General features: G+C 27.0%; 4 protein-coding genes across 8 annotated transcripts; 2 read left to right on the top strand and 2 right to left on the bottom strand.

Annotated features, from left to right (window-relative positions):
• The first annotated feature begins 261 nt into the window (after positions 1-261).
• LOC111039691 (F-box/LRR-repeat protein 6) lies at positions 262-7,912 on the top strand. Of its 2 annotated transcripts, XM_022323278.1 has the most exons (8): positions 262-629; positions 2,504-3,835; positions 3,910-4,076; positions 4,142-4,311; positions 5,871-6,011; positions 6,444-6,831; positions 6,898-7,057; positions 7,126-7,336. In XM_022323278.1, the coding sequence occupies exons 2-8, from the start codon at positions 2,613-2,615 to the stop codon at positions 7,334-7,336; spliced, it is 2,460 nt and encodes an 819-aa protein (XP_022178970.1). In that variant the 5' UTR covers positions 262-629; positions 2,504-2,612. The 2 variants fall into 2 exon arrangements, with proteins under 2 accessions (XP_022178970.1, XP_022178971.1); XM_022323279.1 differs by lacking the exon at positions 262-629 and having other exon boundaries at positions 2,613-3,835; positions 7,126-7,912.
• A 3,656-nt stretch (positions 7,913-11,568) lies between these two features.
• On the bottom strand, positions 11,569-15,876 carry LOC111039693 (mitotic spindle assembly checkpoint protein MAD2B). Of its 3 annotated transcripts, XR_002605128.1 has the most exons (6): positions 15,157-15,693; positions 14,632-14,750; positions 14,389-14,573; positions 14,157-14,325; positions 12,975-13,216; positions 11,569-12,888 (listed from the first exon to the last, which is right to left on the bottom strand). XR_002605128.1 is itself a non-coding variant. In XM_022323284.1 (5 exons), the coding sequence occupies exons 1-5, from the start codon at positions 15,769-15,771 to the stop codon at positions 13,052-13,054; spliced, it is 648 nt and encodes a 215-aa protein (XP_022178976.1). In that variant the 5' UTR covers positions 15,772-15,876; the 3' UTR covers positions 12,916-13,051. The 3 variants fall into 3 exon arrangements, 2 of the variants coding, with proteins under 2 accessions (XP_022178976.1, XP_022178974.1); XM_022323284.1 differs by lacking the exons at positions 11,569-12,888; positions 15,157-15,693 and adding an exon at positions 15,762-15,876 and having other exon boundaries at positions 12,916-13,216; XM_022323282.1 differs by lacking the exon at positions 11,569-12,888 and having other exon boundaries at positions 12,916-13,216; positions 15,157-15,692.
• LOC111039692 (ras-related GTP-binding protein C) lies at positions 15,788-19,064 on the top strand. 2 transcript variants are annotated; one of them, XM_022323281.1, is made up of 8 exons: positions 15,788-15,900; positions 17,202-17,353; positions 17,412-17,640; positions 17,720-17,897; positions 18,007-18,146; positions 18,205-18,347; positions 18,412-18,569; positions 18,654-19,064. In XM_022323281.1, the coding sequence occupies exons 2-8, from the start codon at positions 17,340-17,342 to the stop codon at positions 18,764-18,766; spliced, it is 975 nt and encodes a 324-aa protein (XP_022178973.1). In that variant the 5' UTR covers positions 15,788-15,900; positions 17,202-17,339; the 3' UTR covers positions 18,767-19,064. The 2 variants fall into 2 exon arrangements, with proteins under 2 accessions (XP_022178973.1, XP_022178972.1); XM_022323280.1 differs by lacking the exon at positions 15,788-15,900 and adding an exon at positions 15,977-16,338 and having other exon boundaries at positions 18,654-19,063.
• A 541-nt stretch (positions 19,065-19,605) lies between these two features.
• On the bottom strand, positions 19,606-22,011 carry LOC111039712. The gene is made up of 3 exons (XM_022323306.1): positions 21,585-22,011; positions 21,060-21,307; positions 19,606-20,205 (listed from the first exon to the last, which is right to left on the bottom strand). The coding sequence occupies exons 1-3, from the start codon at positions 21,718-21,720 to the stop codon at positions 19,957-19,959; spliced, it is 633 nt and encodes a 210-aa protein (XP_022178998.1). The 5' UTR covers positions 21,721-22,011; the 3' UTR covers positions 19,606-19,956.
• Positions 22,012-24,144: the final 2,133 nt, after the last annotated feature.

Raw genomic sequence — 24,144 nt, 5'->3', positions numbered from 1 at the left:
GTGACTGGTCGCTGCCCCCTGGTGGTTCCGTGGTGGTGGTGACGGTGGTGACTGAGGTGGTTGTGGCAAAGTGCGAAATATTATACTTATCTATGGACTATGGTGCGAATAATACGGTGATGATTGAAGAGCCAAGAGTGTCTATGGCGGTAGTTCGTTTGACGGTGCGGCCAGCAGCCGGAAAGCGTGTTGGCGACACTGCAGTGGAAAGTTTATTTTTAAGCCAATCATATGAGCGTTTCGTTTTGACAATAGCCCATTAGTTTGTTTCTCACTGCCGTCGACCGAAGGTCAGTGGATGTTCGTCCGCACTCCGTAGCAGTGTAGATGTGTGTTCTGGTACGCGTTACGCGATAATTGTTGCTCCCGTGGTGTCCGTCTTTCCTGGGTATCCGCCGTTTTGCCGATGACGTCCACCGCAGCCGGTCACCGACCATTTGCGTTTCGCGCGCTCCTAAATAAGACCGACGCCATCGTCGTTAACGCGTCGCGTTAGATCGATACACGGAGCAGAGAGAGCGACCGCCGCCGCAGTACACGGCCGTCGCAGTCACCGCCGCCTCCTTCACCCGTATACGATCGTGTCAAAAACTTGGGACAAGGAGCGCCACCGTGTGTGCCGATTATCGGTGAGTGCTACATTTTTTGCGAGGTGGTGTTTGCGTTCTTTTTTCAGATACTTTAGAGGGGGCACACGTATGATGACGGGGAGCCAGCTATCCTCTCGTCCGCCGTCACCGTCAATGGGCCACAAGTCACAACAACTTGGGTCCAGACATTATTCCGATGACCCAGTTTATGTCATGGTTAGGCCCGTTTCGCGAACCGTCGGGAAAGCCAGTATTATACTTCATTCCTAAGATATTATCATGTCCTAAATACGGTGTATGCGTGTGTGTGTGTGTTAGTTGGTGTAATTGTTATACTGTATTACTAGCCCGTGATAACAGCCACGGACAGGAAAGTGAGTGATAACGTGACGTATAGGTGGCCAGCCACGGTTGTCTCCGACGTCGTAGTCGTATATTTATATTGTTGTTACGTTTACGACCCCTCGGCCGGGGGGATTCGTCGATTCGTGACCACCGAGGTTTATGTTTGGATTGTCTTCCGTCTGTTTCCGTTTACCGAACCGTATTTACTCCGGACATCCGTATCTATTACCGCCGTCCCATCGATGTAAGCTTGCGATTGATGATATCTCCGCGGAATCGGGTTTCTTCCCTCCCCTTTCCCATGCATCCCCACCGCAATCAATATTCATATAATATTATATTATAGTATAATAATAGTATACACAGCATTGAGTATTGTCAAAAATGTGTGTTTGTGTGGGGCATTTTAATTTAACTGAGACTATCGAGCTTTGCTACATGCCTACATGATATTCTTTAATATTTTAATAGTATTAGGTACCTATTATAATAACTTGTATGTTGGCCGTAACATTATTCGTTTTTTTCTTGTATTTCCATTTTGTGTGTCTGCCATCTCCATCAAATTGTTTTCAAGTTTTTATTTTGTCATGTAGGAAAGTGTTTTTACTTCTTTAAGATTCACCTCTCCCAATTCTTTTCTTCAGTATGCACACTCAGAGATTCTGGAAGATTTTCTCATCACATTAGTTTGGATGTTTCCATTATATTTATTTTTGACAAACATTCTATACCTAATAGTATTTTACCAGTGAAATCAGGGTTTCTAATTTTAGTAGTATTGATCTAGATTGTTTTCTTAGTATTGTTTTAACTCTCCAATCTGATCGTATTGAATTAATCAAATGTTAAGTTGAAGGAACCTATTAGTCGTACTAATAGTAGTACTCTTATATATTAATTTCCAAATAATAATAATTTTAGTAAAAGACACTGCAGTCATACGTATAAAATGTAAATATAACTTTAGAACTGTTTAATTGTGTTCGACTTTTTGTGCCATCTCAGCTATGTGTGCAGACCTTAATCCTTTCTATTTCTGTATTGATTTTTGTTATGTTTAATATCCCTATGCTACATTTATAAGTACTAATCAGAGTAGTAATAGTTATGTAGTAATATAGTATTTAACAATTCTATGCCATAAAGGCATCAATCAATTTAAATCATAACCATTATAATTTTAGTTTCCATTATGGATATAGGTACATTTGCGCTCGGTACTATGGACAACTATCCAAATAATGTTTTACTTGAAATAAATTCTTTAATATGGGATTATTTTTAAATAGGTACTTTATATTATGGGTAGGTGTAATTTACATTTTTCAAATTATTGGTATTATCCACAGTAGTTGATATTTCTTATTAGCAGGCGATTTTTAATGTTTCTAAGGTGTCTGCTATGAGGATATTTTCACTATGTTATTTAACTTAAAAATTAACTAATACCTAACTTTAAAGTTTGTCTGAAATTTTATTAACTTTTTATAATATTAATTCATAATATATTGATTTTTTATTATGGCGTTTTGGTATTAATATGTTTATCATATTTTATTTTTCAGGAATCTAGCCTCAAATAGGGCAGCCCTATTACATCATTTACCTGAATGATTCTTTGCTTAATGGATCAACGAGGTTTTGTGGATTTATTTCCCATTGTTTTGTATGTAAATGGATAATTTTAACATACCATTGCTGAAGCCGAGTGAAATGGATAATAGCAACAATTGTTTTATCAGTGATCCATCTCTATTTTCCCATTTGGAAATAGACCAAGATCATGAATGTCTTAAACAGTTTTTATTGGATCAAGATAAAACAACTCATCATCCACCACTTCATGTTCCAAATTTTGATCCACTATCATACAATAACATGTTGCATCCTAACAATAACATGATACAGGATGTATATCGAAACCGATTAGACTCAAATCAGTTACTGAGTCAGAGTTTTAATAAGGATAACTCAAATTTTATGAATGATTCTTATGGTGGTTATACTGTACTAACGCCAAATCCTTCACCGATGGCTTTTAATTACAACCCTCAACCATTAAGTTCCAACTTTAATTCAATGGACACAAGTTCTTCGGTCTTACCACTTCCTGGCTTTGACCCTTCTACAATGACAAATCATGTAGACACCTTCATACCTTCAGTTAATACAGGACCATCAACCTTGCCTGATTTTAGTAATAGGCAAATAAGAAATGATCAGTATTCTCCTGGTATATCTCCAACTATTGCCAGCTTCCCTACACCTGTTAGTGTGTCTGATAGTCCAGGTGCAGGAGCTCTTAGTGCATCACCTATGTGCAACGGAGAAAATTCTAGCTTAAGTGACAGTGTCATTAGTCCTGCTACTACACAAAGGACTGGCAGTGAGCGGTCTGTAGAAACAAATCCACGATCAATTGAAAGTGTATCAAGTGATTTATGTTCACCTAGAGTTGATTTAGAATCTTTAATCATACAACCTCAACCTACTCCAATTATTACTAATGGAGAGGTTCCCAAGACTTTAATTACTCCACCATCAGTTATACCAAAATCTGCAATTGTCAAAGGTGTAACCCTAACTAAATCTGGAAAACCTCGCAAACGACGTTCTGCTCCCAAAGACAAACCAGTTAAGCCAAAAAAACCACCCGCAGGCTCAATGTATCATAGTGAAATTGCTGAAAATGGTGGTATTAAACTAAAAATATCATTAACTGCTATGCCACAAAAAAAGAAACGAAAAAGTAGGAAGAAATCAGATGAAAGTAAAACAATGCAATGTGATGAACCAGCTGAACAAAGTTTATGGGGTTATCAACTACCAGAACCTATACTATTTGAAATTTTTCGTTTAGCAACTAAAGATGAAGGATGCATTCCGTTTCTTGTCAGGTAATAAAAAAAAACTTATCAAAACTTTAAAATGCTAAATTAATCTAAACTTACTACAAATGTATATTTTACAGAGTGTCTCAGGTGTGTAGGTTTTGGCGTATGGTTGCGTCTGATCCATTACTTTGGACTAATATTGACTTAGCCGGACGATGGGTTTCAAAAAATCCTATAAGGAATGATATTAACTTTAGATGGCTTTGTGAAAACCGACTTGCCAGAGTACAGGAACTCAATTTAGGTAATTACTTTAAAATTTATCTTATTTGACTAGATAGTTAATAATTAAATTTAAAATAATTTTAGGTGGTTGGCAGTTTACTGGCATTCCTGTTATACTAGATAAAATTAGCACCTCATGCTTAGATCTACGAGGATTGAGTTTGACAGGTTGGGAAGGTCTCAGTTTGGATAATGTTCGGTTTATCATCACCAACTGTCACAAACTGGAACGAATAGATTTATCGGGAATAAATGTAAGACATTTTATTTTATGTAAATACAATATACATTTATATATGGTTTGTCAAATTAATTTTATTTTATGTTTACATTATGCCATCATAAAAAGTACTTTTGTACACGTATTATGCGTAATACAATCATCATGATTTTGATTTATGTATTGTCCATTTAATGAAACTTAAAGATAGGTAATAATGAAATGTACAATTTTATTTAACTTTTGAATTTAATTTTCAATCAAATTATACTGTCACTTTGTAATTTTTGGTATTCGTTTAATATGAGACCTACCAGACACACATGTCCTACTGTATTGGGTAATCATTCAGTATTTTTAGTGAAATTAACAACCATAAAATTATGTTAGTTTATTATTATTAATTAATTAATTAGTAGTAAAAATATAAAACAGTATAAGATTATATTTAATTATGTTAAAATCAAACAAAATATCATTAAAAAAATGTATGACAATATTCACATACATTTACAGCAATATGTAAAAAAAATATTCAATACATCAAATTATTTTATTATACAAAGTATCACTTAAAATTTTTTTAATAAGTAGGTATCTTCCTCATAATTAGTTTGGTACCTGTATGTTGTCCATACATAATATAGATAATCGTCTCGGTGAGTCAGTCACATACTAAACTTGATTTTGGCTCTGTAGGTCATATACAAAATGAATACAATATATTGGCATCAATAAAAATAAAGAATTGTCTGTTCAGTAATCTGTCACAATTATTTTTTGGAGATACGTATAGGTTTACGCTGCATGTAGGTATCTGATAGTTTAATAAAGTATGCTTGATACAAAAAAAAAAATGATAATAATGTGATATAGACCATTGTTATTACTCAAAACCTTAGATAAATAAATAAAAATTACAACTATATACACAGTTTAAAAATATAAAGATAAAAATCCTAGATATTAAATATCTTGATGTGTTAAACTAATACCAATCTTTACAATAAATATATCTTAATTAGATATATTAATATGTTGTGGAATGGTTTAAAATTTCACATATTGCAAGTATAGTAAGAGAGTATATAATTTATTTTATTTTGTTGAAATTAGCCTATTTTACCTCATTAATAAAAAATCATCCATTTAATGTATTATTTTTAAGACTCATTAAGCGGATAATACATAAATCCAGAAAACAACAACTACAATATTACATTAACACTTTTCATGATTAAAAGATAAGATATACATCTGGATGAAATATATGTATTTTATTTTTTATTATTATTTTTTAGGTATTATCAATGTATCAAAACTATACTCTGTTCCAAAAGAGATTTACCAGTTCCGCATACTTTTTCTCTTTCTACTGGTAACTACCTATGGTGTTATGTGGTAGATATGGGTTACCGTGCAGAAACAGATGGCCACCTGGTATATTCTCTTCTGGAACGGAGTATACAAACCATAGATTTACTAATTCTATTCTATAAATAGTTTTATCCATAATGTCTTAAACAGTGTCTCTAAGAATCAGTATAATTTATTATTGAATTTTTTTTAATGAGTGAATATTAACTTATTTAGGCTCAACATAGCAGTGGTAAAAGTGGAGTGTGTTTAAACTCTCTGATGTTCCTGACAAAACACATGGGCCAAAGATTGACACACTTAAATTTGGCCGATAATCGTCTTTCGGGGATTACTCAATTAGTCAATTCTTTAGCTGTAAGTATTGAAAATATATTTAATTTATAACTTCTCAAAGTTATTGATATATTTAAATTTACGGGTTTATTGTGCCTCTTAAAAATTAAGTATGAAAAATTATCAGGAATATATTAAATAATATAGTTCTTCAACTTATTTTGTTATAAAAAAAAGGCTATAAAGTTATACAGTAATAATTTCAGTATACGGATGTCATACAAATTATTTCATTTTTGTAAGTTTTGGTCAACTTTTTTTTTCTAACATATTATTTTATCTCTATGTAACTCTTATAACCATTATTATTTTGAATTCTGTCTAAAATGACTCTTATTAATATATTTAATAGTTTGCCAATTATTATGGAATTTTTCTGACTTATTATTGAAAGAAATCATTGTTATATATTGTAATATATACTTATAATGCATATATGGTTTCTTATTTCAGACGCACTGCCCAAATCTTCAATCTTTGGATTTGACTAAAGTCCGGATGGTTGGTAATACAGGAAATCTTCATATTGAACGTTTACAAGAAGGATGTCCAAAATTGCGTGTACTACGAATGTCTACTAGCCAACTATGTCTCAGTAATGTTCCATTAAATGAGCAAGCCTTATCTCCTGGTTTTCCACTTTTGGAAGAATTAAGCGTTGCTACAATTTCTAATGATCTAAATGTCTCTGGACAACCATTTATCGATGATCAAGCCCTTGAAAGGATATTAAAAACTTCGCATAAATTGTATGTGCTTGATGTTAGAGGATGTACTAAAGTAACAGATTCAAGTCTAGTTAGGATACCTGCATGGGATTTAACCCACCTGTATTTATCAGGTAAATACTTTGATGGTTTAGCAATGGTTCTTTATATAATGTACATTTCTTATTGTTTTTATTAAGGATCTTTTGTTACTCGAGTATCGGATTCTGGCCTTGATCTGATATGTAAAAAGTGGAGTCATAGTCTCGTAGAAATTGATCTCTCATGGTCAACCAACACTACCATACTGGATGCGGCTGTTTTTGCAATTTCAGAACAGGGAGACAAATCTATGCTTAGGTACCTACTACAACTTATTTACAATTTGTAAAATATACATTTATGTATGGATATTTATTTATTTTTAGAAAAATGGATCTTACTGGTTCGTCTGTTAGTCTGGAACCAGTAAAAGCTGTATTAAATAATTGTCACCGTCTCAGCGCCTTGAACTTAGCATCCTGCCGAGGCCTACCTAGAGGCATCAAAAGGCTATACAAAGGTCACTCATTGACTGAATTACGAGCACAGCTTAATAAACCTGATTCATCTCAAGAATCTGAAGATGGAGGCGGCTAAAGTTAACATTAAGGTACCTTCCATTTCTTTTTTTTACTGTTTTTATTTATTTATTTTTTTTTTTATTACTTTTTTACATGTTATGTTTAAACAATTCAGAGATTGTTGTTCAATGTGATAGTTATAAATTTACATTAATATTATTATTTTTTTTTAAATATTATTATTAATTATTCTGCCCGATATATTAAGTTATAGTACAAATTAAAAAAATTACATTTTTTCATATTATTTTTCTCCAAGAAAAAATTTAAACAAAACATAATATAACCGTATATTGATATCCTTTTTCGTTGATTTGTCCACTTTAATTTTATATAATGTTATAGATTTTATTTCAAAACCATTAGATGTATTATAAATATAAAGTTAATTACATGTTTTTATATATATTTCTAAAGTAATAAGTCAATTACAATATATGGCTTTGGATGCTATTTAACTTATTTTGTCAAAGATAAAATCATGTTTGTCTATAGATTTGTATTCTGTGTCTGTTAGAAGTCAAGCCCCTTTGAGTAATTTTGTGGGTTATCTCCACAGTGTACAAGCAGTATTATTTCTTTCTAATTAAAAACAGTAGCTGATGTCTATATATGGTTTTACTATAAATGTTATAATTAGTAATGTTTACATAAATGTATTAGACTTAAAGACATTATATCATTCAAATATTGTTCTTTTAATCATGATTTTAATTAAATTATAATATGAAGAACCTGTTTCAAACCATAAGTTTAATGGATAGATGAAATTCCTATAAAAAATAGTTATTCATACATCATTTTTTTAATTAAAAATAAATGAAAAACTTTTCTTATATTTTAAAAATTCAACCAATTTTTTTTTCTGACAAATTTATGAAGATGATCCAATGATTTAAAAAACAGTTTTTTAATAAAATTATAATTTTAGTAAATAAGAAATATATTCCAACATTTTTATAAAAATTAAATTATCCATTTTGTTGATTAAATATACGTGGTAATAACCAACAATTCACAATTAGGCAAATTAAGTAGAAAGCATGCGTCAAGTTGACTTGTGTATGGCCTACATGCTTATCAGTTTTTTTATCAGTGATATCAATGTATGATATATTTAAGGCTTAAGACGGCATTACCATTCCTACAATTTTTAAGACATTTTTTTTCTTTTACTATTATTATTTGAAGAAAGTGGAATATAAAATAAATCTTCTAAAACATAATTTTTATTTTTACTTATTAATTCTATATTTTTGTAACTAAAAATTTGTTTTTATGAGCAAGAGCTGTTTAAATTATCACAAGTACCTTTAAATGTGCACACAAACCCCAAAAACCATAACTATCCATTATTGTCGTAAGTTGAATAAGTTATGTTCTAGTTAATCTAATTCTTTTTGTAAATATTTTCTAATGTTTGTTATAAATGATTAGTTACCTTTACCTTCATTTTTAGTATTATGTTTTTTTTTTTTTTAATAATTGTTTCGAAATTGCTCCCTAAAGCACATTTTAAAGATTTAAATATATTAAGTTATGTAAATTTTATTTATACAACATACATATATAATAATATATTCTGTTTGGAAATTAATCTTTTTGTAGAGTAACCTCTCACATTTATTTACCTCCCTTATTGATTATTTTCAATGAACTTATTTTTATCAAATAGTGGCAAGTGAATAAAAATATATTATCGTAAATTCATAACCATGTAAATATCATAAAACAAAAAACATTTCATTCCTTTTGCAGCAATATAATTTAAAACATTTTCTCTTCTTTTCTCCCCAAAAAAGTATATAGTTTATGCTTACTAACCTCAAACTAACATTTATATATTGTTTAGACATAGGTGCACATTTTAATTTACAAATATCTTATAATTACACATACAATTTAATATTAAATATTATGTATTCATATAACATAATACACTTAATATTAAAGATTTAGTAAGTCCCATTTGAAAAGAAAAATCATTAGTTTTGATAAATTAAATTCATTAGTTATGAACGTTTTTTTTTAAAATTTTTTTATACAATTTAGTTTAAAAAAAAACTTTTTATATTATTCAGCGTAAAAATGAATATCCCAGTATTGCAATCATAAATTTATACATGTCTAATTATTTTATATTTCATTCGTTAAATGGACTAAATATATGTACGGATATACAGTGTTTTTTTTTAAAATTATTATTCCACAAAACACATTAAGTCAAATAGAATTCATTAATGGTTAAAATTTATTGTGTTATTACTACCGATTCCCAAACATTTTCTTTAACATTTTAAATAATTAAAATGGTAAAAATATCAAAGTTATTAGTCATTATTGTTATTGCTTAATAAACTAACCTTTATATGAATGGAAATCTTCTGTAACTATTATTCTTCAAAATTCTGTCTTTTGTAAAAAAAATTAAAATTAGCATGTATTTTAATATTGTTATAATGATTGTTAGAAGAACTTGAGTATTATTTTTTCTTTAACTAAAAAAAACTGTAACTACATTTTATGTCTGGGGCCAAATCATTTTCACGTCTTCTACTCTAAACTATTATCTGGTAAATTAAAAGCAATTCTTAATCATTTCATTTCTATCCATAATGCCACAAAATTTGTATAAATTATGTTTTGTTTGTTTGTTAAGATAGTTGAATTATGTTGTTTTTTATTATTATTATTATTATTTTTAATTTAATTTTTTATAATATAAATATATACATATATCTTATTGCTGTACATAACAAAGAATGTTCTAATATAGATTATTATATTTTGTCCATAAAAATGTAAAATATATATTGTTGAGACTGTAAAGACGTATGTAAATGTATTGTTTATACATATGAATATAAATTTAAAATATAACACAAATACTTGGATTTTTTAAATCATTAAACGTGGTGGTTTTACATGTATTATCTACAAAATTCCAATTCCCTGCCTGCGTTCATTATTTTTTTTCTGTAGATATAATTTACAGTGATTATTGAAAACTTATATTCACTGTGGTAAAAATACTAATAAAAAAATGATAAAAAATAATTAGTATATATTTATAAGCTTATAGTTAAATAATATTATTTTAGTATAATTTTCATTTATGGAATATTATATACCAACGTTTTTGCACAGGATGTACATTTTTTAGAAATATTGAATGATAATTTTGTAGCCTATGGCACAAATACAAATTTATCCTCAATTTACATTAGTAATATGGGCATTGGATTAAATTGGTGTTTTTGTTGGATAAAAGTAGAAACCATTATGTTATACAGATTTTTTAAACTCATGTATTGTATTATTTATTGTTAGGTTGAAAATATCATTAGGATTTTTATGTTGTTATATTTTAAAAATCCAACCATTTTGATTTGGCTTATAAAAATTATTTATGTTTTTCTTTATGTATAAATAAATAAATTAGCATCATAATAATTTTTCTGCTATGTTAGAATTATTATGAAATTGATTTTGTGGAAAAGTCGCTCTCTATTTAAAAAAAATTGTTATTTGGATATAATATAATTATAAATTATAATTAATAAAATATTTTGTCAGTTATTTATTTGTATGACCTAAATATATTTGTACCTACTACCAGTTTTAGGCAATATACTATATACATACATCAAATGTTAAACTGAAATAGAACATCATTAGAACACACGAAAAATATTCTTATACGAGGTCAACAATTCAATTTTGTCATAATTTAAATAGTTCAACAACAAGGTACAGTAGTTATGAAATTACTATTCAATATTAATTATGAAAACATAGTGTATCAAGGTGATATTATTTATATTATATTTGATGAACATAATATGATAATAAAATTAGTGAAAATTACATTTGAATGAAAATTGTTTGTTAATAAGTTTTTAATTTGTCACTTCTTTGAGAGCTGAATAATTTGTATAATATTGAAGCATTGAGTATAATGCATTTGAGTATTTTTGATTGAATTTATTGTGTTAGAAAAATGACTTGTTTGATATGAAGTACAAAATAAATTCAAAATGATTATATTATATAGTTTATTAGTGAAAAAATGTGATTTTTTTTAATCCAGGACAAATTCAAATATCATTCAAATTTGTATTTACTGTTTACATCAAGTAAAATAGTAGAGGTAATTCTTTTTATAAAAATAAGTTTATTACATTTCTTTGATTTATTTATTTGAATATAAATTATATAGTAATGTAATTGTAATACTACATAAATCAAATAATTACATATTATGCATCATGTGATGAGGATTTATAAAGGTTTAAATTTACCGTAAAAATTAAATTTTATTGTAGGATGTAAAAATTAATTTCCTCCTAAAAAACATGGCTCTACCTACACATATTACGCCTGCTCAGTAAAAATAAATTGCAATTTATAGCTTGAAATATTAAAAATAGTGTATATTGTGTTTTTATTTAAATTTTGAAGTTGTTTTAGTTGTATATGAATATATTTAATTAAAAAGACAAATATTAATTTAAATCAAATATCTCGTTAATACATTTTTTGTTAGGCATCCCTGAGGACTTAATTGAAGCCAGATGCATAATTTTGCTTTCAATAAGGGGGCTTTGTCCCCCTGCCCCTACTTTCACCACTGCATTAAATATTGATGTGATATATTCCTTCAAATTTTTAAACTCAAATGATGAGCAAATTAGAACGATGAATGGATGTATATTGACTAAACTCATTCTTATAAAAAACAAAAATAATATATAGGTAATTCTATCGCTCGTTTTACCTAGATAAGATTTTTGATGGTTAATTTAAGATAATTCGACAAATAACCTAATAATTATTAATGTTCATTAGATAAATACCATTTAAAATTCATAAGATTTTCATAAATCAAACCATGCAATCATGAGCTTTATGTTCAAAATATTCAAAAAAAGGTTGTTCTATTTAATTTAGAATAATCCAAATCGTGCACATACCTGACAACCAATCAATTTAGACTCAAGGAAAAAAACACACAAGTGCATAGAAATGCTAGCCTAGTTAGTACTTATTTATGATTAATGCTTTTAATTTTTACTTTTTTTATATTTTTGCAAATAACAGTTACTAACATTTTTTTTAGAATAAACTATATAATTATCAATGGTATGTAACCTATAAGTACCCAAATTCAAATTCTAAATTATTTTTTGGAAAAGGGGTTCATGACTCATGAGTGAATTTTCTGAAAAATAAGAAATTGTTTATAATAAATTGTATGAGTACTAGCAGTGAATGATTAACAGCAAAAAATGGTTCTTATCTCCAAGCAACTATTGAAACTGAATTGTTTATGTAAAACAAGTGTCTATTTTTTAATTTAACTGATTGGAGTAATTTACAATTTGAGGGGCCAATTAAATGCAATAGTTGTATAAGATACCAAAGTCAGCCGTTTCTGTTATATTTTTTTTAAATTATAATAATATTATGTTCTATGTTTTTACTTACTGGCCTTATTATACTTTTCTAAATGTTTGTCTTCAATTGTCTAACTATAATACCTTGATTAACCCAGTTTAGGGGAAGGATCTTCAATAAATTATTAACAACATCATATATAAATACATAATCATATAACAAATATAATACTAAAAATCTTGTGAAATTTAACATACTTAAACTGGTCTGTTTAATAATCCTATAGTCATAATAATTTTTGTCATGAAATATTCAACATTGATATTGAGTGTATTTAAATTAATGGACTTTGTGTAAATAAATCCGGGTCTTCGTCTTTATTTCCTTCTTCAGCATAGATTTCTAAATTTAAATGTTCACAGTCAATACTACGCAACGGTACTATTGCAGGTGATGTTAAAATTGTATCTTTTTTTTCACTAGGTATTAATGGAAATCCCTAAAAATTAAAATATTATGCATTAGATAATAGATGGTTTTTAATGAATTTTTCTAACAAGTATAAAGTGAAATCTACAAAAATATTTTCCGTACAATTATGTCATGGGAATAAATAGGTGAACTTAAAGAGTTAAACTCATTGTTTTAAAATATGACATTTTTATTTTAGTATTCATACTACAGTGAGTTCCACTTAATGTGATCACTGGTTTATAGAATGATCCATTTATTGGAATCAAAAAAGAAAATTCCAAACCAAATCTTATGTTACTAATGTTAAATTGACTATTTATTAAAATCACTATGTACCGGATAATTGAATCACTTTTATGAACATTTGTATTGTTTTTATGATATTTCAAACTAATTAGTTTATAAGACTAATTTTATTTTTGAACTTATTAGTGTGAAAGTCTATCGATGCTCATCCTGTCGTTCGTTTAACTTTGTTCATAGTATACTCTTGTCATTAGTTTTTTGTAGATTGTGATGAAACATTTTTCTTAAATGCTGATCAAAAGGAAAGATTTAACAATAAAAGGAAAAAAGATTATTTTCTCTTATATTTTGATAAGTAAAGAAAATGTTTACTATGAGAAGCCGCATAAGCTTTGAAAATTTCCCATTCCATGTTAAATAAATTTCATTAAGTTTCAACAACAAGTTGAAAAAATGTTTTATGGAATCAAAATAGCTTGGACCAATGTGACCATATTAAGCAAAACTCACTGTATAAAAATATTTTCAAAAAAAAATCATCTAAGACTGAAATGTTAATTTGTTAAGCGATTATCTATACATATTTTTAATTTAAAAAAGGTTCTATTCAATTTTGGAAGCACATTCCCATCCCCAAAATAGTGCTTAAAAAAACTTAAATCTTTTACTTTTACTTTCTCCTGAGCAACGATAAACCAATTAAAATTATAAATACATACTTCTGTATCTTTTTGAATTTCAATGGAGTTTGTTTCAGTTGTATGAATGTGAATCTGAAATGTACAACTTGAAGGTAAAGGCTTCAACAGGGAATCACAAACTGTTAGTTTTAAACAGAAAGCTCTCAACATTTGTTCTAACTTTACTAAATATGGATCCCTTAAATTCCTAATTAAAAAAAAAAATGTATATATATTAATTTAACATAATTATTTTATAATAAATACTTACGAAAAATCTGATAAATTCAATTCAAGTTCAACATTATGAATATTTAATACAAAGCGTTCAACTACAACTCCAATCTTGTTATAAAAACTAACATCCAATTTGCACATTTTTTTTAATTTCAATAGACTTTTTACAGCATTGAGTGTACCATTTATATATGAATTCAACTTTGGATAAACAGAAACCTTAAAAATCATATGATAAAATACTGAAATAGTTATTATAAAAAAAACATATACTTACATGCACAGGTACATTGTATTTCTTCTTTAGTTCAAAAATACCTTCAGGATATATTTTTCTTGCGTATAGTATACAATGAATAGATACTTCTATAAGTTCTATTAGTACAGATACACTATCTACAACACACATAAGATAGTTTTTATTTTAATTGTTAATAATAATAATGTATCCATTTATGTCTAAAAATGAGTTAACTAGAACTAGACTGATCATCATTTTTGTACAATATGTGTATTTATTTATATTCGGTTTCTTTGATGTATGAAATTACATTTTACTGGTAAAATATTTAGTCTGGAAAGTAGATTAAAACCATTTAAATATAAAAACTTGGGACACATTTGCATAGTAAACAATGTTAAGTTTATGAATTGTAATTAAATATATATAAATGCATGAACACTTATAAAAAACTATAAACTTTTTTTAGTAAATGAAAGAACCTTCAAAGAGCATGCTGTTGTTATAAAATAATAGTATTATTTATATTATTTGATTTTTAATAGTAACAATAAATCATACCCGAAATCTTTTCTTTGCTCATTGCATTCTCTAGTATTGATCTGGTCTTAAAAAATCATTTGGAACTACAAATTTTTCACTGTGGACTCAGATGATTTTTCATAATTTAAACATACATCAGACATGTGTAGCTACATGGGTATATATTGTAGTAGTATACTACAGTTGATACTAGTTTACTGAATCTTGATTCCTGAGTTCTAGACTACATACATGTATACTATAAAGATGCCTTTAGTCGACTTGTTTAGATAAGTCTTAGGATATCTTTATTGTGTTATTTACCCACAAACATAAACTCAAAATAATGCAGATTAACTAAGGATAGATATAGATTAATAGTTGGTAATAAGTTTATATTATCTCTAAAATCTATACTATATTATAGAAACTGTGATGTACCATAATCTATATGGTTCTATGATATCTAAACTCTGAAGCCGTGGTATCAAAGAACAAACCAATAATAACATAGAACATTAGAACAATGTTCTATAATAATAATAGCGCAGAATAGGTGAAATTATTATTCATTTGTTTTAAATTTAAATTAAATTATTTATTTATTTAGAATTTATTCAATGATAATTTTATATTATAAATACCACAAGGCATAAACAACTCAAGTCCGTATTCCGTATTCAAATTCAATACTTATAACTTATAAGTCATAGTAATGGTCAATCGACAATGGGATCTGAAGTCACAGACAAAATGATTATTGAGCTGACTGCCGATGAATAAGTAATCAACAATTTTGTGATAACACTAGTAGTTGTCACAGACTTCTATACTATTATAGTATAGAAGTCTGTGGTAGTTGTAAACATACCCATTTCACATTTGCCTGAACAATGAAAAATAATTGATAACATCGATATAATATTATTATCTTATGTCCGAAATTCTAAATTCCGAAAATCGTACGTCTAACTTGTAGGTCTAACTTGTAGGTCTCGTACAATTGTTGTAATGCGCAAGTATAACTTTAAAATCTCGTTTTAGTTAAAATAATTCCTAAATTTAGTATCTATATTATTAGATACCTACATCATTAAAGTCAACAATTTAAAATAAAATTTCAATGATATAAAATATTTTTAATAGTTAATTAGTGTTTCTAAGTTCTACCATTTAGTATTATATTTGAAAAACTAATTTGTCTTGTATTAATTTATCATGGTATGTATGCAATTGAAATATTTTTAAATATTTGGTATACTCAAGTATTTTTGTAAAATCAACAGCTTAATTATATTTAAATTATACTTAAACAATTATATAATTATTCAATTTTTAATTTTCAAGTACAACATTGCTCTTCTAAATCCTACATTGATTTTAAAAATTATTAATTTCATAAATAATGTATTAGTTAGGATGTAGATTTTTAGTCATAAACCTTTATGTATGTACAGATTTTTAGAGGCATCATTAGGTCCTTTAACTATAAAAATGAAGTTGTATTTTATAATTAGCTAAGTAACAATAAATTAAGAGGCATCTAATTAGTATACTTTTAGATCAATAATATAAGTGTAAGATAATGGTCTGCTCTAAAATTAAACCATACATTCTAAAATGTGGAAAAAATTATAATTCCTACATATTTTATTGTGCTTTTATTTATCTGCAATATTATTTTTTTAAGAAATAGAGACGTTTTGTCTATCAGCATAAAAATTACACAAAATCACAAACATACAATTATACCATTTCTTTGTTAAAAAATGTACATGCCCGCAAGTCATTTTAAATTAATATTTATCTCTTTCTTGTAGTGGACGAAGTTAATCTTATAGTGAATACATATTAATCTTATAACACTAATTCACCTTTAATATTATAACATTAAATTTAAAAATACAATAAGTGTAAGTACCTACCGAAAAATAGTGTTTGTGCAGTTGTTGTAAATGTATGAGGATTAAAAATTAATATAACTAATGCAATTTTATTCTAAATATAGAATAATTAAAATATTAACTTTTATTAAAATTATTAATTCATTTATCAGTTTGTATCTTATAAAATTATTTCCCTAGTCATTTAATAGAAATGAGGATGAAACATTTAGCACTACTTTTGATATTGGATCATTACCTAAACACTATGAATTTAATGAATTTATATCAGATGAAGATACAGAATCAGATAGAGACGATTTACCAAGACTTGTACTCATGGGCTTAAGAGGGTAAATTATTGTATAATTTGATGTACATGCTTTGATTAACATTTATCCAACTTTAAAGGAGTGGGAAAACTTCAATACAGAAAGTAGTTTTTCAAAAAATGTCACCTAATGAAACTTTATTTATCGGAAGTAATAATTCAATGCTAAAAGATGTTGTTAATAATTCAGCATTTGTGAATTTCCAAATTTGTGACTTTCCTGGTCACTTTGACTTCTCTGATTCTGAATATGATGTACAATCTATACTTCAAGGATGCCAATCACTTGTATTTGTGATTGATGCTCAAGTAAATATGTGATTATTTATATTTTATAAGATTAATTTATTGTAAATTAATTTATTTTTGTAAATTCATTCTTTCTAAGGATGCTATAGCTAGTGCGCTTAATCGTTTACATTCAGTTGTAACAAAAGCTTACAAAATAAATAAGAATATAAAATTTGAAGTTTTTATTCATAAAGTGGATGGACTCACAGAAGATACTAAAATGGAAACTCAACGAGAAATCCACCAAAGAGCTAATGATGATCTTGTAGACTCAGGTAGTTTTTAGAATATTAACTATGATTTTATTGTGAAAGTTAACAGCCATATTAATGAAATGTTTTATCAACTCATGACATTGAAACAAATACTATTTTTTATGTTTAGGAGATGAACAAAAAATATATATTAGTTTCCATTTGACGTCAATTTATGATCATAGCATATTTGAAGCATTTAGTAGAGTTGTGCAAAAAATGATTCCTCACTATGCAACTCTTGAAAATTTTCTAAACATCATTATATCAGTAATATTAATATAAATACTTCTTTTGTACATTAATTTAGTAAATAATTTTATTTCAGACATCTGGAATTGAAAAAGCATTTTTATATGATGTAAAAACTAAAATATATGTAGCAACTGATTCATCACCGGTTGATATTCAAAGTTATGAACTATGTTGTGATATGATTGATGTTGTTATAGACTTATCAAATATTTATGGGTTCATAATTTAAGGATTTAATTTATTAAAATGTGTTCAATGCTTAAATGTTTTTACTTTTTAGTTTGGGAGAAAACCCAGGATTAATGAATGATCCAGCTTTCGATGATCAAAGTTCAAGTCTAATTAAATTAAATAATGGTACAATTTTATATTTAAGAGAGGTGTGCAGTTTTTTGGCACTTGTATGCATACTAAGAGAAGATAACTTTGAAAAACAAAGTGAGTTACAAAATGCCATACATTTTGTCTTTATAGAGTATAAAAAATAAAGTAATTTTTTTAACATTTTTTTTTTATTCCTAGGAATTATAGATTATAATTTTGTGATTTTACGAAAAGGTATACATAAGCTTTTTGAATTAAAAGATAAAGAAAAAGAAAGTATTGAACCTAGAAAACCACCATCATTTAAGTAATTAATAGTTTAACTCATTTATGTTTGAATATTATACCAATTACTAAAGTTTTACTTTATTTTAAGATAAGTAAGTTTATATTTAATAATTTTTAAAAATAATTGAGGTTATTGCATTGTGAAACTTATCAAATTGAAATGGCGTTAAAAAAAAACTAATATAAAATTAATAAATTAACATTAGTTAAATTTATAAATAATATTTTTTGTACATTCATTATTATTTAAGCAAGGTATTTGTCAGAATATTTTTCAGGAAAATATTCATTTCAAAAATAAATGATACCCAAATCATATTGAATACTAGTATAATTATAATTATAATTAATTGAATGGTATTCATTAAGTACAATAAAAAAATCTATTTTAATTCTTGCACATGTTGATTATTTTTCTTTATAATTATTATCTATTTTTTATGTACTATTATTACTTGGCCAATTTTGTTTACTCCTACCTACCGCTAATACTTAATTTATTGTCACTCAAATCTTAATCCACTCTGTATCAATAAAAATGATTCATCAACAATGGGAAAAAGCAGTTTTGCAGTTGAGAACAAGTACTATTGTTGTTAATACACTGTGGAAGTTAAAAGCATATCTCTGAACACTTCACAGTTGTAAACTTGTTCAACAGAAAGCTTCATAACTGAGTGTAATGACTATCAACATTTTCAGGATTAAAGTTGTACACTAATTTATGACCTAAGAAATAATAGAGGAACTAGTTTTATTGGATACCTACAAACCTTATTTAAAAATAAAATCAAAGTAAAGTTCATGAAAACCTCAATTTCACTATTTGGAGTTAACATTTACGTACAATTATCAAAACACATTTAAAGGCATAAAGTATTATAATTTAAAAATTGCAACTACAGTTTGATTAAGCAAATTAGAATTTTTGTGTTGAATTAATATTTGCGAGTAGGCATACAACTAAATTGTAAGAATAACTTAAGACACTTTTCGTAAGTGGAATTTAATGCAATTGATTTTATTCAAGTATCAACGTTTATATTGAAAAATTATAATATTATGTAACAACAATTTGCTAAAAAAAACCTAACCTTACAACTAAAAACTTTCAAATATATATTCCACTGACCCAACATTTTAAACCCAACATATTGTGGTACATTATAATTATTAATACAAATGTGAAAAAAAAATTCAAAACATAAATTGGTTATTGTAAAGAATTTTTAACATCAAAATATAGATTAGTGAATATTGCATATGAACATGTAAAACAAAAAATATATACACAAAATCTTTTTCCTGTTATGCTTGCCAATTTGAGATATCTAGATATATTTCTTGCCAAATTCTGTGAAAACCCCAACATTAATAACACAATTATATGTACATTATCATGTTGTTCTTTTGATGTATATAATTCAGGTATTGCACTGAGGAGAAATGGCACTACTATTGACTAGAAAAAATCAAATGTATAAATATTAATAATATAAAATAAATATACAGTATCAATATAATAGTTAGCTAATTATAAGTATATGAAATAATGTCAAATTGTATTAATTATGTATAAACAAAGACTGAGTCTAGCCTTGTTTGTATTAATGCAATCTAATGGCCAATATATCATACTATCATCAAGGCTGTAGATGAAAACAATGTAGGGGTCAAACTAACTGGAAAAATGGACACTTATCATTTTTACATTCAAAATATAAAAACTCTAGTTCTACTTTTAAGAATTTAGTGGAGGTAGGGCTGGACTAAAAATGTATTATTGTAGAAAGTAACTCTTTAAAAGTAATAGGTATTTCACTTATTAAAAAATAAGTTAATAGTGTTAGTAACATGAAACACACTTGAAATTACACATAAAACATAAAGACAAGCTGAAAATGTACTGATATATAATACCCAAACAATTTTAAGACGCACTAAAAAAACCTACAAAAAATGTTAAATTTGAGGTGATAGATTATTTATAGTTTCAAAATGTTAAGTGTTTATAAAAAATAATAGATTCACATATTTGAATAAAGCAATATTGTGTCATAAATAGTAAATAATATAATATCAGCAACTTAGGATAATAATATTGTTTCATAAATATTTTAAAAAATGATAAAAAAAAATATATTAAAATATAATATCAATTTTTAATCAAACTATATGACACCGAGTATCAAGGGAAGAAATATAACTATTTAAAATTAACAGTTTATTTATCCTCTCGGATTATAAACAGAACTTTTATGTTTATAGTACAATTGAAACATTTATTTTAATATTCAATTATATTATACTACTTACATTGCCAAATAAAAATCCTAAGTCATAGTAAAATAATACTAAAACAATTTGAGATAATACAATATGTAAGATTGTAATAGATGAACATTTAATTTCATATTTAATATCTTTGGAATGTAATTTTGGATTGAAATGATTTTGTTCATAGTTGAAAACTTGTTGGTTCTCAAGAACTGTTGGTATCACATTTTCTTTAAGACATTGTGGAACAGGAGAATCGAGCAATTCAGAATTCCGCGTACAATTTTCTGAAAAAAATCGTAAATTAAATTTTTGGAATTTATTAAGATACATAAATTAAAGAGTGAGCCAAAGAGCTACTTTCAGTTTTTCGATATATCATGAATCTTTTTATTTCAAGGTTAGTAATAAAATACAGATGTTCTGCTATAAGTTTATAACAATAAAAAGTTAGATTTTTGCATTTTAAAATAAAATAAAAAGGAAGAATTAGAGAAAAATTTTTCAATCTTAATTACATAAAAAATTAATATTAATCTAAAACAGCTAAAAAAATATTTTTACCTGGTTTGTCTTTTATAAATTCTGATTCATTTAATATACTTGGGTTAGAAATTATGGATGTAATTTTTTTAAGTCTAACTTGTGAATTCTCTAATATTCTTCTGCGTCTCGCTTCACGTCTTACTTCAACATTCATTATACAATTTTAATAATTTTAATATTCAGTGGGTAGATCAAAAAAAATTACTTGTTATATTTATTTAGAGATATATAGGCAACATTCAAATTCGATTAAATAAAAATTGAAAGTTATAAATTAAACATTTTATTTAATTCTTATAATTTTGATGACTAGATTAGTAGATTTTGGACAGACAATAGTCCACTGACAACGATTGAAATTTTAAACAATAAAAGTTTTAAGATAATAATATTATTTTGTTACAACTTATAATAGCCTCCAAATAATAATATAAATATTATTATCTTTAATAGTTAATATTATCTCCTATATTATAGTTCGTTTTATGCCCGTCACGGACTAAGATATACCTTGGGTAAGGTATAATATCTTGGTCCGTGATTCCCGTGGGTTATTTTGCGCTATTCGTATTTCGATGGAACCACAGAATAATGGCACGTACTTCAGACCACAGGGAAACAAGAACCTGATCAGCTGATTGAGCGTCGCTTCTATTTAATATTTTATTTTAATATTTATTATAATTTATAACGTTCTGGGGCATTGACAACGCATTGTACTCGTCAGTGGTCAGTATGGTAAATGTAAAATCATTGTATTCTAAGAAAAATGATTCTGAGCTGAGACGGTCTCTTAGCTAATAATATTAATTAGTAGTCAGTAGGTATATTTAATGATATTATTGTGATTAAAGTAATTTATTTTACTGTAAGGCATTAGTACCTACCACAGAATAGATTAAATTTAATCTATTCTGTGTTAGCACACATCTACAGTATATACAGTAGGTAGGTTAAATTCATTTATTAAAATTGCATTTAAAAATGTCGTTGTGGGTATGAAATATAATTATACCTAGATACTCATATAGTAATATTATGGGCCAACCGATCATCTTCGCTCAGAATCGTTTTTTGTATACAATGATTTTACATCATTTAGTTCAAATTTATCACATCCATTATAATGACTATCTCTAGACACTTAATGGCTAATGTACAGCAGAATGTTACCCACTTAACAGCTTTTTGTCCCCTTACGCTTTTGGATTTGAAATCTACTGGGAATTTCCCATCGGAAGTGATACTGAAGTTGAAAATCGAAGCATTATTTCGACTACTAATCGTGTAAACCAACCCAAAACAAATCATTGTAAAATCAATACATTCATCGCTGAGCTCAGGATATAATCGGTGATATCGTAAATAACTTACAATATTATTCAAATGTGTACCTAAAATAAAACTAAAATATGAACGGCTAGAACCGTCTCACAGCTCAACAATAACCTCTACCCGTTTCCAATTCCCCCTGAACACAGCACCCGGAAGAATGAGACGTGGTCTCATATATTATATTATTTATATTTATATACTGTACTTAAATGTTTATTGGATTGATCCGCCACGCCGGGCACTGCCAGCTCGCGCGTGCGACCCACAAATAGTCTACAATTCTAAGAAGTAAGAATAGTACTGGAACACTAAAACAGTATTAGGTACAAAAACAAATTTCTGACAAATATTATTACATACAACATTACTGACATATATTCTATAATGACATTCAAATTTAGAAAATGAATGTTTTATTCAAATAAAATAAAAACAAATTATTTATCCTCACTTAGATAGTGGGTTGTGGGTAGACGCTGTCTCCTTTCCTTTGACGCTTCGTCAATCGCCACTGCATTGCAGTAACTCACTCGACATTTACTAAGCACCAAATATTTTAGAAAATAATTAAAATTTTCAAAATATTCAACCTCTTTATCACATGTTTGGAATTTTGGATTTTATTATATCATTATTTTACATAATATCATTGTAGGTATTTATATAAACTAAAATTGGATTTTATAATTAATAATGTACCAGCAATTTATAACACAAATATGACTTATGAGTTGAGACATGAGATCATGTCTCATATTGTATTTGTTTTTGCTTGGTTATAAAAAATACGTTCATTGGTGCCTGCCAAAAGTACTGTTTGCAACATTTTAATTTTTGTGCCAAAGTTATCTTTAAGAATTTTTTCAGCTCCTTCACCTTATCTGTTAATAAACATTTTAGTCTATTTTAAAAATTGTATGTACCTACCTATTGTATTTTATGTAGTTACTTAGGTATACCTGCAATATGATTGAAATTTCTATTATTAAATATATTTTTACGCGTAGGTACCTATCGTAAAGACATAAAGTTATATAAATGGTGTACGATTAATTATAACTTTTTTTTATTTACCTACTTTATTTTTGTTTAGCATGAATAAAAACTAATTTAATAATATTATATAAATAGTATATTGCTATATTTAGTGACGTTGGTTATCATAATAGCTCTATTTTTTTTGTTACATCAATTTTATGTATAAGAATATTTTATAGGCATAATTCACATTATGCACAGCAGT

Source organism: Myzus persicae, unplaced genomic scaffold (genome assembly GCF_001856785.1).
Source record: "Myzus persicae strain clone G006 unplaced genomic scaffold, MPER_G0061.0, whole genome shotgun sequence".
Taxonomy (NCBI): domain Eukaryota; kingdom Metazoa; phylum Arthropoda; class Insecta; order Hemiptera; family Aphididae; genus Myzus; species Myzus persicae.
The sequence above is the reverse complement of the archived record's forward strand: the minus strand, read 5'-3'. Positions and strand labels throughout refer to the sequence as shown.